The sequence below is a fragment of the Rissa tridactyla genome, chromosome 6 (assembly GCF_028500815.1).
Source record: "Rissa tridactyla isolate bRisTri1 chromosome 6, bRisTri1.patW.cur.20221130, whole genome shotgun sequence".
Classification (NCBI taxonomy): Eukaryota; Metazoa; Chordata; class Aves; order Charadriiformes; family Laridae; genus Rissa; species Rissa tridactyla.
In genome coordinates this window covers 31,630,120-31,647,127 of record NC_071471.1, presented here as the reverse complement: position 1 = coordinate 31,647,127, position 17,008 = coordinate 31,630,120, and the positions used below count along the sequence as shown (strand labels likewise).

General features: G+C 45.1%; 1 protein-coding gene across 2 annotated transcripts; it reads left to right on the top strand.

The window, feature by feature from the left end:
* The first annotated feature begins 1,730 nt into the window (after nucleotides 1-1,730).
* On the top strand, nucleotides 1,731-16,972 carry IGSF10 (immunoglobulin superfamily member 10). 2 transcript variants are annotated; one of them, XM_054207201.1, is made up of 7 exons: nucleotides 1,731-1,821; nucleotides 2,426-2,671; nucleotides 4,574-4,703; nucleotides 6,558-6,948; nucleotides 7,686-12,098; nucleotides 12,769-13,669; nucleotides 14,637-16,972. In XM_054207201.1, exons 2-7 carry the CDS (start codon nucleotides 2,478-2,480, stop codon nucleotides 16,543-16,545), a joined length of 7,938 nt encoding a protein of 2,645 aa, XP_054063176.1. In that variant the 5' UTR covers nucleotides 1,731-1,821; nucleotides 2,426-2,477; the 3' UTR covers nucleotides 16,546-16,972. The 2 variants fall into 2 exon arrangements, with proteins under 2 accessions (XP_054063176.1, XP_054063177.1); XM_054207202.1 differs by lacking the exon at nucleotides 1,731-1,821 and adding an exon at nucleotides 2,086-2,176.
* The last annotated feature ends 36 nt before the right edge of the window (nucleotides 16,973-17,008 follow it).

The window sequence follows — 17,008 nt, the reverse complement described above, 5'->3', positions numbered from 1 at the left end:
TTTGGGCCTTAGTGGGAAAAGTTCAGGTGCTGGATGAAAATCAGCAAAGCTGGTATGCGTGGTGGTGTTGGCAAATAATGATACTTAGTAAGAAGTAGAGAGGGGTGCAAGGAGCTCTGGGGCTTCTTCCAGTGCCATTCGGGAGATGCATTTAGAATCAAAGAATCGTTTGGGTGTGAAGGGACCTTTAAAACCCACCTACTCCAACCCTCTTGCCGTGAGCAGGGACATCTTCAACTAGATCAGGCTGCTCAGAGCCCCATCCATCCTGACCTGGAATGTTTCCAGGGTTTTCCTAAAAGTTCCTAAATTTTAACTTTGTGCAAGCAGTCGTGTACTAGAAATTTCCTGTGGTTTAGAGGGCTCATGTTTAACTTCTAATCCTGACTGCATAAGGATATAATAATTTGGCATTAATTAAAGCATCTATTAAAATACAATTGTAAAGTTTAGCAGCTTAAGAGCTGCTGGAGAGCTAGGTAATCATCTGTTAAAGTATCTACTAACCTTTTCTAACACGTGCTCTCACTAGAAACATGACATCGCCCAAGTTTATCACCGTTATAAACAGCATTTAGCAAAACATAAGGAGCTGAAGTATTGATGGACTTGATCTAAAATGGAATCATAGAATCATGGAATCATAGAATCCCTGGTTGGAAGGGACCTCAAGGATCATCTGGCCCAACCTTTCTTGGCAAAAGCACAGTGCAGACAAAACGGCTCAGCACTCTGTCCAGCTGAATCGTAAAAGTGTTCAATGATGGGGAATCCACCACTTCCCTGCAGAGATTATTCCAATGGCTGACTGTTCTCATTTTAAAAAAATTTCCTCGTGTCCAATCAGAATCTCCCCAGGAATAACTTGTGCCCATTACCCCTCATCTTTTCCATGTGACTCCTTGTAAAAAGGGAGTCTCCACTTTCTTGTAGCCACACTTTAAGTACTAGAACATGGTGATAAGGTTCTCCCATAAGCCTTCTTTTCTCAAGGCTGAACAAACCCAATTCTCTCAGTCTTTCCTCATACGTCAGGCTTCCCCACCCTTGGCTCATCCCTGGAGGTGTTCAAGACCAGGCTGGATGGGGCTTTGAGCAACCTGGTCTAACGGGTGATGTCCTTGCCCATGGCAGGGGCATTGGAACTAGATGGTCTTTAAGGTCCCTTCCAATCTAAACCATGCTATGATTCTATGATCAACTTGGTAGTCCTTCCCTGGACCCTTTCCAGCCTGTCCACATCTTTTTGTACAGCAGGGACCAAAATTGCACACAGAATTCCAAGCGTGGCCTGACCAGTGCTGAGCAGAGTGGGACAGTGACTTCTTTGTCTCTGCTGGTGATGCCCTTGTTGATGCAACCTCCATCCCCAAACCCCAAATTTAGGAGTAGTTTGAAAGTATCACCACCCAGGTTTTTGGAAGGATCACACACGAATTCCCCCACGACGGCAAATTTTAGCTGTTTTGTTCCTTTAATTGCGAGGGCTCGGGCCGGCCGGGCTCCCCGCGTTCCGCAGCGGACCCCGGCCCGGGGCGGGGGGTTGGGGCGGCGTTGCCGGACCCCGCAGCCCCAGCGCGGCTCTGCTGTCCCGGGGGACGGCGGCGGCCGCCTCTCCCCGAGCCGAGACGGCTGCGGGGGGCACGGGCGGGCTGGCAGCTCCTCGAGCGGCCCCGGCCCCCGCCTTCCCCACCGCGGCGGCGCCTCCCGGGAGGAGGAGCCGGCGGCGGCGGCGGGACCCTCCCCGCCCGGCCCGGCCCCGAGGTAGCGGCCCCGCCGGGGACTGCGGCCGCCAGCGCGGCCCGGCGGGACCCGCCGCAGGTAGGGGCGGCGGGGCCGGGCCTCTGCCGCCGCACCGCCCTCGGCCAGGTGCCGGCGTGGCCGCGGGCTCGGCTGCCGGCGCAGGTGGGGAGCGGGAGCCGGTGGCCGGCCCGGGGGAAGCGCTGCGAGGGGGCGCGGGGGCCGCTCCCGCCGCTCGGCGGCTCTGCGCGCCGGCTTTGAAATTAGTTAATTTCGTTTGGAATAATTACTGGCAAGAAAGGAGCTGACGTGTGCCTTCCCGAGGATAAATTGCTAGCAGATTTATACACGCTCTGCATAGCCAGAGTCGTGATGCAACCGCAGCCAAATACTACAGCTTCCACGTTTGCTTCCTTCAAAAATTAAAACTCTACCTGTAAGCAACAACTCACGGGGCACAGCGCACTGAGACGAAGAAATTGTGAGGCTGTTTCTTTAAATGACAAACATTTCAGATCATTACGCGGATCTAAAAACCGAGGGGGAAAACCAAGAGTTTGGGGTCTGTTTTGCGGGTTGGTTTTTCTTTCAAGTTAAAAAATTCCTCTGATGCTTCTAGCTTAAAACTGAGCAAACTCAGCACAACTGTCACTGTAAACGCTTCTGTGTTTTGTTTTCCTTGTAGGAATCTGCTCGCTTTTGCCGTGAAGGATGGCAGCGTAGTATTTCCCTGCAGGATGAAGGCAATACGCAGAGGCAGACCCTGGTGCCTGGGGACCCTCCTCGCTCTCTGCCTGGCCGCCCTCCCCGGCAGCAGCGCCTGTCCCAGGCTCTGCGCCTGCTACGTCCCCACCGAGGTGCACTGCACGTTCCGGTACTTCACAGCCATCCCACCGCACATCCCTCCAAACGTGGAGCGCATCAATCTGGGGTATGTTTGACATCAAGATTACCTTTCGACACTTTGCAAAGCTTAAAACTAACCAAGGCAATAAATAAATCTTAAGAGCCTACTGTTCTGCAGCATTCAGAAATGGTTGCAGTCACAGCTAGCAATGCCTAAGACCTTCAACACTAAGTGGAAATTTTGGGAATGTATCACAGGGTATGTAAGAACTCCGAAGAGTTTTGAACTTAAATGAATTCTTTTATATTACCCAAACATTTTGCATCTCTAACACGACACTCAGGAGGAGTCTGAAATAGAATTCTTTCAGGGGAGAGAGTTTTCCAGCTCAGAGTGGGCTGGAACATTAGTATGTGTATTAAAATCTTCAGAGACAGTGATGTGACTTCAGAATGTCACACAATGCTAATATCTATGCTTTTATCAGTCAAGTTTATGGGAAATTACTCGTCTGAATATTTCAGACTCCAAAATGGTTCTGTTCTGTAAGTGGTTAAAATGAACTATACCCAGGGTCGGCTGGCCCGTTAATGCAGTTTCCAGCAAGTATCCTCTGTTACACAATCGAATGATGAGACCAATCAGCAATATTTGACTGATCCTTGTATCACTTTTGGCACACATAACTGAAAATGTTACACATAATGGTACACATAACTGATAATGTTACACATCCATATGTGTATGCAGAAAATATAAAAGGAAGTTTTCATTGAAGTCTTCCCCTTACCTGCCTTCTGCTTCCAGGCAACGTATCCAGATCCCAGCTCCTGAGTCCTGTTTGCCCTTTCCTTCCATTGATTTTGCCAGTGTTGTCCTGAAGTGCTGTATATGAAGTCTTACAATTAAGTACCAGTACTTTTAGAGGACTACAAGTTATCTGAGGTGTGAGATGTATGTTTGAAATACATTAATTACTACTCCGGCCATCTGTCTGACTGGTGAATCAATCCAACTTACGGGTCACCTCACAGGAGGTGCGACTGCAGCCTGAGCAGAGTCCCTGCGTTAGCTAATCGGGTCAGGCAAGTGTGGTAGCAGTCACAAAGTCAAAGGCATCACAGAGTAGGTAACTCAGCATTTGGGAGGCTTACACCACACCTCCTAATTCTGGGATAGCGGAGCGTCACTGCTGTCAATACCCATGCTGACTAGACTTAGGTATGACCGATGGCCCAACCTTGTCTAGCAGTGTAGTTCTTACTCAAAGCGGGCTCCGTTTCATTTTTGGTTCCCCATTTAAATCCAGCCTAGACTATCCATACTGTATGTGTGCTCATGGAAATCAGGGGAGGCTGAGGCTAGGTCTGCATTAAGAAGCAGTGTGCACCACTGAACACCTGTGGAGTGGAAATAAAACTCAAGATGTACAACTGAAAGGGGCGGGTGGCATAGTCAGAGACAGGGGAGGGACTGCAAGACACTGTGCAAAACCCTAGGCACAGCCCTCGTCATCCAGGTCCCAGGAGGAAGGTCACACCCCAGTACCCTTGGTTTTACCTAGGTTCTCGGCGGACAGCAAAGGAGTCTTTTGCTCATGGTCCTCTTATGGCACTGCAGTGCTGAGAAAGCCCTCCTTGAAAAGAGGCATCAATGTATCACCAACCTCTACCACTACAGGAGCTCCTTGCTCTTCTACATTGAAGCCCAAAACCAACATTCTTGTCTGCATATTTTTGCAGTTATTTTCCCTATCCACCGCGAAGACAGTCTTCAGAAAGCTGCTCTGGAAAAGTTGCCAAATTTTGTGTTAACATGAAGGAATGGCTTAAAATTTCATCTTAGCAACCAAGAGTGCTACCTACCTTTATGCATTTCCAAAGAGTTGTTCTTAATGTTTTGGTTTGGTTTTGTTTGTTTGTTTGAAAACTTGTGAAGTTGAGCTGTCTGACTAAACCCAGGTCTGGGATGAAATGTTTGTTACAGTTACAACAGCTTGCTTAAACTGACGGAAACAGATTTTTCTGGCCTGGAGAAACTGGAGTTACTAATGCTGCACAGCAACGAAATAAATACAATCCCTGATAAGGTGTTCAGTGATTTATATTCGTTACAGGTAAGAACAAAATGACCTAATCTTAATTAGGAGATGACCTAATCTTAATTTTTGTTATGACTTTTAAACAATCTGCAGTAATACTGATAAATGGAAGGAGACCAGCGGCCTGTAGCATTTTGGTTTCCTGTTTCTTATTGCATCCACGTTAAAGATGAGGGCCTTCAAGATCCAGTATCCTAATGGGAAATGTCTTTCCTTCCCAGGTGTGCATTCAGGTACAGTTTAAAGAGCGTGATGAACACATTGGTAGATATCTGTCAGCAATATCTTAACGGGCATCTGCAGTTGAAACTCTTTTGCACAAGAGAGAAAGATTGCAGAGCTCCAAGTACCACAACTTGTCTTCAGTTAATTTGTTAGTTCATTTTTTTTTTTAGAGGATTGTTTTCTATCCAGATCTCCCTTTCCCTTCAGTGCAGTATAGTCCTGTCCCTTTCCGTCTTTCATTAAAAAAAAAGCCTCCTACTGATACTGCATATAAACATTTTAATGCTTTAAAAAAACCTACAGTTCAGTGGTTTTATAATATAATATATATATTTGCGGACTTTTAAAATGTAGTATTTGATGCCTGTTTTGTTCTTTAACTGAAATATTACCTATATTTACATATGTTGTAAAAATTAGTAAATGTACGGTGTCATAGAGGGATTCTGGAGCCATCTCAGTATCTCACTGTGCCATATAGATATTCATATATAAAGTACTTACATGATTATTTAGGAACAACCATTCCCAACTTATCCGATGTACAGGTAATGCTCATTCTCCAGTTAATTTTCCATCTAGAGCTGTTATTAACTGCTATAGAGAAGTAATAATGTTGCAGCTGTGGTGAACTAAGAACATGAGAGACCTGAACTGCTCAGACAGAAAACAGGGTATTGGCTCGGTTGCTGGTTTTAGAGGATTAGGGGTGGGAGGGAAAGGCAGAAACCAGACAAACTTTGGAGCACATGGATCTTCAGGTTCCATTAACCCTTGTAAAGGCAGTTCTGTGCCTGAAAGCTTGTTTGTTAACTCCTTGCAACTGACTTAATGAAATAAGCTTTATGCAGTCCTGTAAGTATTTCCTCCCTTAGCAAGATGGCAACACAATTATAGATAATTTTAATGGCATTATATTTGGCAAAAAAACTTGCATGTTATTGTGATTTTGTACTTTTTTTTTTCCCCTCACTAATTTTCAAAATACAGAATTTGTGACTGTAACAGTGTAATTGTAACAGGAAAAGTAACAACAAAAAGGCTGTCTTGGGTACCATATTTAGTACTTCAGCAATATGCCGGATTTGTTCGTCTCATAATTACGAATTTGACTTTTAACCTGTCAGCAACAAAACAGCACCTGAGAGTTGAGGTTTGGCAAGTACACACCCCACATGACACAAATCCTGAAACCGGGAACTCAATTAGCAGTTCTGTTGGTTAAGCTTCAGACAAAACAGACTGTTGCATGCATTTTTATAGTCATAACACTGGCTGGAACAAAAATCACTACCACAGTTTATGGCCAAATTCTGCTTACCCTTTTCGTAAGTGTGGTTTAATTGGGATTTTTTTGAATGAGAAATAAGCATTGCTGTATTTACTTTTTAAGCACTGCATTTTGTAAATGTGACTGCTGAAGTGTCACACCTTGATGGACTGTTGGAACAAGAAAGCATCCTTGTAGTCCTGCAACTAACATAGCATTTAAAAATAATTTAGCCTACGAAGGTTTTTTCCCCAAACACTCGCATTACTAGTCTGGTGAAGTACCTTCACGTCACATCAATCAAAATTTGTTAGGAGTCTTATAACAATATAACATGGGTTAATATTATACGCTTGTTACTTTCTCATCAACAGGTCTTAAAAATGAGTTATAACAAGGTCAGAGTACTTCAGCAGGATGTTTTTTATGGTCTAAAGAGCTTGGTACGGTTGCATATGGACCACAATAAAATTGAATTTGTAAATCCCAACGTTTTCTACGGACTCACATCACTGAGGTTGGTCCACTTGGAAGGAAATTTGCTTAAGCAGCTTCACCCAGATACTTTTGTCACCTTGCGCTATAGCCAAATATTTAAAATATCCTTCATGAAGCACATATATTTGTCTGACAATGTGTTGACTTCACTACCACAAGAAATGTTTTCCTACCTGTCCGAGCTAGAGAGCATTTACCTCCATGGAAACCCATGGTCCTGTGATTGCAATCTACAGTGGTTTGCAGAATGGGCAAAACAGAGACCAGGTGAGCTGAAGGCTTTGTTTATACTTTTTAATCATGTTATAAGCATCTGATTCTCTCTTATAAAGGTAATTGTCCTTTATTTATTTATTTATTTATTCTCCCAGAAAAGACTGGAAGACAGAATTTTTGTAGGTGCATGTAATCAGGATAAACAGATTAGTACCGTTCAGTTTCCCAGATTAAACAAATCTAGTGGTTTTAACCCATTCCCAAGCGCAGCTTTCCTTAATGGAACATTTTCCTTGGCCAGTCCAAAGCTTCTGTGCACTAGGAGAATTCCACAGGAGATAAGGAAGCTAATTTTTATGTAACTGGCAAGAGTGAAGGCCACGTTGTACTAGATTCTTCAAAAACAAATAAGGAACGGGACTCAAGGACTTTCTCTGTCGCTGCCCTGAGCAGAGGTTACACACAATAGTGTAGTGTCACCCCCAAACTGCTAGAGCCTGTGTCTCTCAGAACAAAGCTTCGGCCATGTAAGGCAGAGCCTGCCTTGCCCGGTATAAAACCACTGGGACAGAAGGACACCACTTGGAGCAGCAATAGCAACAGTCCTTGAGCAGTTTCATCAGAGAAAATTCATCAGTTTTCTTAGGTTACTTTAGGTTTTCAAAGGTTACTTTAAGGTGAACTTTGTCAATATTTTGTTCAAGAGATCAACATACTGGTAGCTATGTATCTTTTCTAATACTAGAAGTTGTTATCACAGAAGCTTACTGCCTTTTTCTTTCCTTCAGATGTTATAAAATGCAAAAAAGATAGAAGTTCTGGCGCTCAGCAATGCCCCGTTTGTGCTAGTCCCAAAAATCGTAAAGGGAAAAGCTTAGTGGGTATTCCTTCTGCATCTTTAACCTGCTCTAAGCCAGCCATATGTGACTCCCTGAAATTTAAAAACCTCACAGTGCCAGATGATGGGGATTTGAGTTCCGTCTCTCCCAAGGACTTCATAGCTCCTATAGGATCCATGGTTCTGAACATGACTGACCAAGCAGGAAGTCGAGGTAACTTGGTTTGCAACATCCAAAAACCTAAAGAAATGTCTCCCATCTCGTTTGACAACAATGGCAACAGTACAGTACTCAAAACATCACTGTCGGCATTTCTTGTGTGTAGCATTGATTATGAACATATTCAGCAGCTATGGAGCATATTGGCACTGTACAGTAATTCTCCCTTAAAACTGGAAAGGGACGTCCTAGCAACTAACATGCCTTTTATTAGTTACAAATATAAACAAATCTACTCTGAAAAAGATGAACTTTTTACCAATATAGAGACTGAACTGAGAGCTGAACCATCCTGGTTAATGCAAAGCAAAGTGGCATTACAGCTAGACAGGACAGCAACCACACTTAACACGTTGCACATCCAGTACTTTACGGATGCTCAGATTACTTTGCCCAGTGCTGACAAAAAACAGGTGAAAAACAGCTGGACCATCATCTCCAGGGACAACAAAACACAAACGGAACACACTGTTTTAATTGGGGGGACCGTAGAACTGGAGTGCCAAGCAATTGGAGAACCAGCTCCAGCAATAGAGTGGATATTGGCTGATGGGAGCAAAGTTAGAGCTCCTTATATCAGTGAGGATGGAAGAATCGTAGTAGTTAAAACCGGCACATTCACATTACGGACAGCTGATACTTTTGACACTGGGCTTTATCACTGCATAGGCACAAATTACAATGATGCAGATACCCTCACGTTTAGAATTACTGTGATCGATCCTTACGTGGAACACAACAGTGTAAATGGAGCCAAACTTTCCACATTTGTAGGCAGCACACTCTACCTTCCCTGTACATCCACTGCTGTCCCAGATGCTGCCATTAGCTGGGTGTTACCTGAGCATGTGATTCTTCATCATTCTGTAAGAAACAAACATATTTTTGACAACGGTACCTTGAGAATACGAGGGATAACAGAGCGAGACAGTGGTTACTTTAGATGTGTTGCAGCCAACCAGTACGGTGTTGATCTATTGGTTTTCCAAGTGCTAGTTAGAAAGGATGAAACCACTCTAAAGAAAAAGCATGTAGCTGTGGGAGAATGGGAAGAGGGCGATGGCTCTGGCAATGAACTGCTGGCCTCTGCTACAAGACAGAAACATCCTATGGCTACTCCAGCTACCTTGACAGCTAATCAGGAATCTGCTGCCTCAGCATCCAGGAATCGGGTCGCAGAGAGTGCACGTAAAAGTAACAGCTACGGGAAAATGACTCACAGGCAGTACAAGGACAAAATAAGCAGGCGGTTTAGAGGATACAGAAGACAGTTTGTTTCCGCAGCCAGGAGAGTTGATCCAGAGCGTTGGGCAGCCTTTTTGGAAAAAACAAAGAGGAACTCAACATTGATAGAAAAACGAGGAGAAGTTGCAACGAAACCACCTATGCAAGCCCACAAGTTCTCAAAGGTACCTGGGGACGAGGAGGAAACATCTGGTGATCTCGTGTCTCCAGAAGAAGAATTCATGGTACCAGTAACAGAGACAGCCGCTGTATCTACTCTGGGGAGAGCAATGGAAAGCGTGATAACTGCGGGGCCTGATGTGACTGCGAGTAACACTGCTGCTAGGAAAACCTCTCTCCTGGTTGCAGAGGCAGTAACTCCCCTGCCCTCTCCTTTTTCACAGTCTGTGTCATCTGACAGGAGGAGGCCACAAACATATCTAAAACCTACAATTACAAACTCATGGGAAAGATCTGACTTAAGTCAAATATCAGCAAATGGTATAAAACAGTCAATTGTATCAAATGGAGCAAGTAGAACATCTACACTCTTCCCTGCTGGGCAAAGGTTGGTATATTCTGGGGAAAGTAATAACCACCATTTAAAATCTGTATCTACCACACCCACGACGGATGTTACAGACACCAGCAAGTCTGTAACTTCCCAGAATGCCGTGGACAAGCTACATGTTTTTACTGGGACTGTTGATAAGATTTCCACCAAAACAGATCACCAGATATCTGTAGTGACAGTCAGTGAACCAAGTCTTGAATTTGATCACATTTATTTTCATAGTACTCCGAAAAGAGTAACTCCTAAGCCACCACTGGACTCAGCTATCATTACTCATCAGCAAATTCAGGTTATTCCGGATGTTACAACCTATACACCCCAGGCCCAGCAGCAATATGGAAGACGAAGGAAAATTTCTGGTAGGAGACGAATTGTTAGACCAGGACGTATTCCAACTATGAAAGAGCACAGATACAATTTTGGGAGGCGAGGATCTGTCAGAGAAAGTACAGCTGTGGCTGCAGATGTTCAACTGAGTATGAAATACGTATCAAATTTACCAGCCTTAAATAATTTAAGCAGCTCCATCAACCCATTTAGCCCAGACGCACCCCTGTCCTCCTCCTCTACCATGGATATGCCATTGGAGCACCCAGCGCATACTCATCAAAACACAGCATTCCTCGGGGAAAAGAAAAACAAAGGTAGTGCAAGGCAAAAAGCTACTACAACAGTCATGCCTTTAATTACAAAAGGCACCCAAGGTACTCCTCCATGGAAATTAGAGACCAGCACTCCATTTCAGACAACTACTGATACAGTCCAACCTTTTACTATCAGACGACCAACAGTGGCAACGCATACAGCTCATATTACGACAGAAATTACACATACCCTAAGCACTAAGGCATCTTCTACCCTTGAATCAGTCTCACCCAGTGTTAAGCCTAGAGCCTCAGAAAAAAATTCCCAAAGAGGAAAAATTACGTGGGAACATCTCTTTGGAAGTGGTGCACAAATTGAGGTCCTTCTTCAGAAACTACCAACACAACAGACAGATATGTTTCTATCGACAGAGGTATCGACCGTGCTTCCTAAAACTACGGCAGCATTACCTATGTCCAACACGTCTCCCTTGCACTTTACGCCTATTTCAACAGGTGGGAATCACAGCAGTGGTTTCTCCTCTTTAAACAAACCCATTCATTATGGCAGGGGTAAATCAGAAGAACATCTTCCCACGGCAAAACCGCAGTCTTACTCTAATCCTGCAACTAGTGCAACCAGAGAAATGGATGTAGCAAGTTTGAAGCCAACAGTTACACCAATTATTACTCCTCAAACTGACACCAAAATCACCAAAAGTAAAATATTCAAAGTGGGAAGAAAGAGGGGTCAGAGGAGGAAGAGGCCCCCTAAAACACTGACTTCACAAAGTGTGACTGCAGGCCACAGCACTGCAGCGATTCCCGCTGTGAACGCAGCCGTATCTGTCGTGACAACGGTTACATCATTAACTATGCCCACAAGTCTTACACCTGCAAAACCTGTCTCTGAGAGTGCAGGTGCAGTCTCGGCGACAGAAATGCCAGCACTGTGGAGCCTTAGCACACCAGAGGCACCTCAGCACGTGCCTACAGCAGCCACGCAGACATCAGTGACCCCTGTCACGTGGAGGAACAGCCCGTCATCCACGTTGCCACCCGACACTCGTACTGGTCAGAGTCCCACCACCACAAGCCAAACCACACCACTGCTTTCAAAACCTTTCAGCGCAACAACCATGCAACCTGCCACAGTCCGTGCAGCATCTCGGTCAGAACCTGCGCAGCAAATCAAAGCCACTGCAACGGCAGGTGAAAAATCACACCTGAAAATGGAAGAGAGATTTGTCCAAGAAAACCACACTGCACAGCCCACATTCCCAGCAAGAACCGAGTCAAGTGCCAGAGCTCCTGCCACATCTACAGATATCTCTCCTCCCAGCGCTCAGCATCCCACCCCACCACCACCTCTACCAGCGGTTGTGCCGCCTGCACATACTGCAAGAACCACCTCGCCTCCATGGGGGGAAATCAAATTCTGGCAGAGGCCCTCTGCTGAAGTCACATTAACTGTCAATATACCGACCACACCATCACAGATCGCAACTCTGTACGCTCCTCTGCGGGGAAGGGACAAGGACAGTTCTGTCAAAGGCTGGTCTGAAAAGAGACAAGATCAAGAAACTACCACAAACAATCCTAGAGCCTTGGACTCTTTAAGCAGAAATCATTTTGCAAAGCCCAGAATAATTGGAGGCAAATTAGCTGCTTTCACCGTGCTAGCTAATTCAGATGCTTTTATTCCTTGTGAAGCTACTGGTAACCCCCGTCCAACAATACGGTGGACCAAGATACCATCAGGTAAGCTTGAGAAACCTCTCTAGAATTTACCTTCCATTATAGTCTTGTAATTTGGCAGATGTTTTGTGTGGCAAACTCAAGTATTGCTTCATTTAGGAGTACCATGAAATAACAGTGAAGAGATGAAGTTGGAAACAGTGAAAAAGACAGGTAGCCCAGCACACTTGCTGGAGTGTCTTACTACTAATTACAGAACAGTTCTTTACGGGGAAAAAAAAAGAAATATATGATCTATATTTAACTATAATTGTGTGCTTATTGTGAGAAGATTCCAATATTTATTGTATGTTACCTTCTATTTCAGAACAGTGAGACAAGTGACCAGAAAAATCTATCTGTGGTAACAAACCACTAAATCAAGTTAAAGCTACGCCAAAATATTTTTGAATAATGCAAAGCCTAGTCACAACTATGCCAAAGTATTTTTGGATATGTAAAGCCCCATCTGCTTTATCCAAACTTTGTCTCTACTGGGGACTAAGTTTTGTTTTTACTTTAAAGCTTTGTCACTGTATATGCAAAATACTATTATTTTTCTCTTTTTCTCACTAGTGTCTTGGTTATTTGGGCAAAGTAGACAGGATAGGAAAAGCGTTTTCAGGGGCTGAGTAGAAAGGAACAGAAGAGAGAGGTTCTGATGTGCTGCGCTGTTGCCCCCTTGCTTCTGTAGGAAACGACGCTCTGGAAGGCCGAGGTGATGGAAGATGGGTGGTCTTTGCCAATGGCACGCTCTCCATTGCCCGGGCAGGCCTGGAGGACCGCGGGCAGTACCTGTGCACCGCGGCGAACCCGCATGGTGTGGCACGGCTCCTGGTCACCTTGTCAGTAGTGGCCTACCCACCCCGCATAACCGGTGGCAGGTGGCAACTCCTTACCGCTCACTCTGGAAAGCCCGTGGCAGTGAAGTGCAGAGCTGAGGGCAGGCCTCCTCCCACCGTCTCTTGGATTCTAGCAAACAAAACACACATCTCCGACTCTTATGCAGGAAATAACAAAGTTCATGTGGAACCAGACGGCACTTTAATTATCAAGGAAGTCACTGTTTACGACAGGGGCCTCTACACATGCCTGGCTAAAAACCCAGCAGGCACTGACACACTGGTTGTAAAACTGCAGGTCATTGCGGCACCTCCCGATATTCTGGAAGAGAAGAGACAACGTGTTGAAGGAATGATGGGGGAAGATCTGAAACTCCCTTGCACTGTGAAAGGGAATCCTCAGCCTACTGTCCACTGGGTCCTCTTTGATGGCACGGTGGTGAAACCTCTGCAGTTTGTAAACGCAAGGCTGTTCCTGTTCTCCAACGGTACCCTCCGCCTCAGCAACACGGTCCCTTCTGACAGCGGGAATTATGAGTGCATAGCCACAAGCTCGACTGGCTCGGAAAGGAGGGTGGTGAGCCTCGTGGTGGAACACAGAGATACGCTTCCAAAAATAGCTACCGCCTCTCAAGAAATGACTCAGTTGAATTTTGGGGATAAATTGCTTCTGAACTGCACAGCGACTGGGGAGCCAAAGCCCAGGATCATCTGGAGGTTACCTTCCAAGGCAGTTGTTGACCAGTGGCACAGGTAGGAGTCTTTTTTTTCCCTCCACTTCTTTGAAACGTCAAACGCTCTCTTCTCTGGTGCTCGTATAAGACATTGATATGTCACTGAAGCAAAACATTGTGAACTAAATTAACTTTTAAACCTTTAACAGTGGTGAAACATCTGTGATGATGGCTTGTTATTACAGGTCTAATAACAGATCACATCAATTGTCATAAGTGGGTGAGGTCTTACCAAAATGGATACAAGTCATATTTAGATTAAGGAAACTGACATTAATCATTCATTGGCTGAATTTTGTCATTTTATAGGAGGAGAAGTTAGTTATAAGAGATTTGTGAAGTAGGACTCAGGAGGAAGACGCTTGTGTAGTCTCTGCCGAGTCCACGTTTGAGGCCTCCCCTCCATGCCTCCTCCCACAGTAACACTTGCCCTTTGCTGTGGAGGAGACAGTCCCAGGTCAGGATGTTCCCAGCAGGCTCATGAGAACTTGCAGCTGGGCCAAGAGAGATCCAGGTCCGTGCCTTGTCGCAGGAAAGGCAGACAGAGAGTAATCACTCGGTGCCAAGTGGACAACACGCAGTGGCACTGCCACCTGCCCCTGGCCGGGGGCAAGTATTGCGGGTTATCTGCAAGGAGAAGCACGAGGGAGATGAGCAGAGGCTGGCGGGATGAGGGACATAAGGTTCAACAGGCTCATTTGTTCACAGAGGAGTTTTCAGCAATGCAGAGGTGACTTTGTGCAGCTTTGTGCATCTTTGTGCATCTGCGTAGAGTCAGTGAGCTCGGGCACATCCACATAACAACAAAAGCAGCAACTACATCAGGTTATAACCCGCTGGGTCTGTGGGGGATGTGGACACAGTCTCTTTGGAGAGAGATTCTGTATCGTATCGTACTGTTAATACTGTCAATCACTTTCAGTGCTCGCTGTTCACCTCCAGCGTTTTGTTCGATAATTCTTTTTCTCTTTCTCCCCCCACAACAGAATGGGAAGTCGAATCCGTGTCTACCCCAATGGATCCTTGGTTATTGAGGCAGTTACTGAAAAAGATGCGGGTGACTATTTGTGTGTTGCAAGAAACAAAATTGGCGATGATCTGATACTGATGAAAGTCAGCATCACAATGAAACCCGCCAAGATTGACCAGAAACAGTATTTCAAGAAACTGGTGCCATACGGAAAAGATTTCAGAGTGGACTGCAAGGCCTCTGGGTCACCCACACCAGAAATATCTTGGAGTTTGCCAGACGGGACGGTGATCAATAATGCCATGCTGGCAGATGACAGTGGACACAGGTCTCGCAGATATGTCCTCTTTGACAATGGAACTCTGTATCTCAACAAAGTTGGAGTAACAGAAGGAGGAGATTATACCTGCTATGCTCAAAACACACTGGGAAGAGATGAAATGAAGATACGCGTCACGGTCATCATGGCAGCCCCTCAGATAAAGCACAATTACAAGACATACATTAAAGTGAAAGCTGGAGATACGGCATTACTGGACTGTGAAGCTGTTGGAGAACCCAAGCCAAAAATATTCTGGTTGCTGCCTTCCAGTGACATGATCTCCTCGTCAACAGATAGACACTTTCTGCATGTCAATGGTTCTCTATCAGTCCATCAAGTCAAACTGTTAGATGCCGGAGAGTATATGTGCGTTGCTCGTAATCCTGGAGGGGATGACACAAAATTGTATAAACTGGATGTTGTTGCTAAACCACCTATCATAAATGGCTTATACGCGAACAAAACCATCATGAAAGTGACGGCAGTGAGGCATTCGAAGAAACAAATTGACTGTAGGGCAGAAGGCACACCTCCCCCTCAGATTATGTGGATCATGCCGGATAATATTTTCCTAACAGCTCCATATTATGGGAGCAGGATTGTAGTACACAAAAATGGGACACTTGAGATTCGGAACATAAGGCCTTCTGATACAGCAGACTTTATCTGTGTGGCACGTAATGATGGGGGAGAGAGTATGTTGGTGGTGCAGCTGGAGGTATTGGAAATGCTAAGGCGGCCGATGTTCAAAAATCCATTCAATGAAAAAATAATAGCAAAACCTGGAAAAACTACCACATTGAATTGTTCTGTGGATGGAAACCCTCCACCTGACATAAGCTGGATGTTGCCTAACGGCACATGGTTTTCCAGCGGCATCCAGAGTTCCCAGTTTCTCACAGGTAGCGGTGGTACCCTTACCATCTATAATCCTGATAGAGACAAAGCAGGAAAGTACCGCTGTGCTGCCAGGAATAAAGTTGGCTACATTGAAAAGCTGATCATCTTGGAGGTCGGCCAGAAGCCCAATATTCTCACTCACATGACGGGGCCAGTGAAGGGCATTAGCGGGGAGTCACTATCGCTTCACTGCCTGTCTGATGGGACTCCCAAACCAAAAACAGCATGGACTCTGCCAGGCGGCCACGTGCTGGATCGACCGCAGATCAACAGCAAATACATATTGCTGGAAAATGGGACTTTGGTTATACGAGAAGCCACCATTCACGACAGAGGAAGTTACGTGTGTAAGGCCCACAATAATGTCGGAGATTCCTCTGTAACTGTTCCAGTCGTTATTGTAGCCTATCCCCCGAGGATTACGAACAGACCACCGCAGACCATACACACGATGCCTGGTGCAGCAGTTCAGCTCCACTGCATAGCACTGGGAATACCAAAACCAGAAATTACCTGGGAATTACCTGACCACTCAGTACTCTCTACAGTTCACCAAGGCCGAGCGTCTGGGAGCCAACTGCTTCATCCCCACGGGACATTACTCATCCAGAATCCCCAACCCTCGGATTCTGGTGCGTACAAGTGCACAGCGAAGAACCATCTTGGCAGTGATTTCACAGTAACATACGTTCACGTCATTTGAAGCAAGAAATACAGCAGGAATGATTGTTAACAAAGTCTACAGCTGGACTGAGTTCACTCTTGGAAAAAGTTTAATCAAAGGCAGCCGTAGGCATGTAAGTGCCTAAATACATGTACAGTATTCGGTCTGCAATGACCGTGCAAAAAAAGAGAGGAAGGGCTTGGGGAAAATTAGATCTATCATTATTATCTAGTGTTGGTTCTTTCAGTGATTAATCAGACTTAAATAAAAACAAATGAGGCACTTTTGCTCTGCCAGCAAACTTTGAATATCAAATAAAAATACTTTCTGGAAATGTACCTAGAGATCTTCAGTAAAGGATAGACTTTTTCATACTAGTTTAATATTGTCCACCTTGTATGACTATCATGAGCATGGATCACATAAAGCAAGAGTATCTGAGAACCAAAGAGCAGATTTTATTGTGATGCAGATTACCTTCTTTATATGTTTGAATATTTAG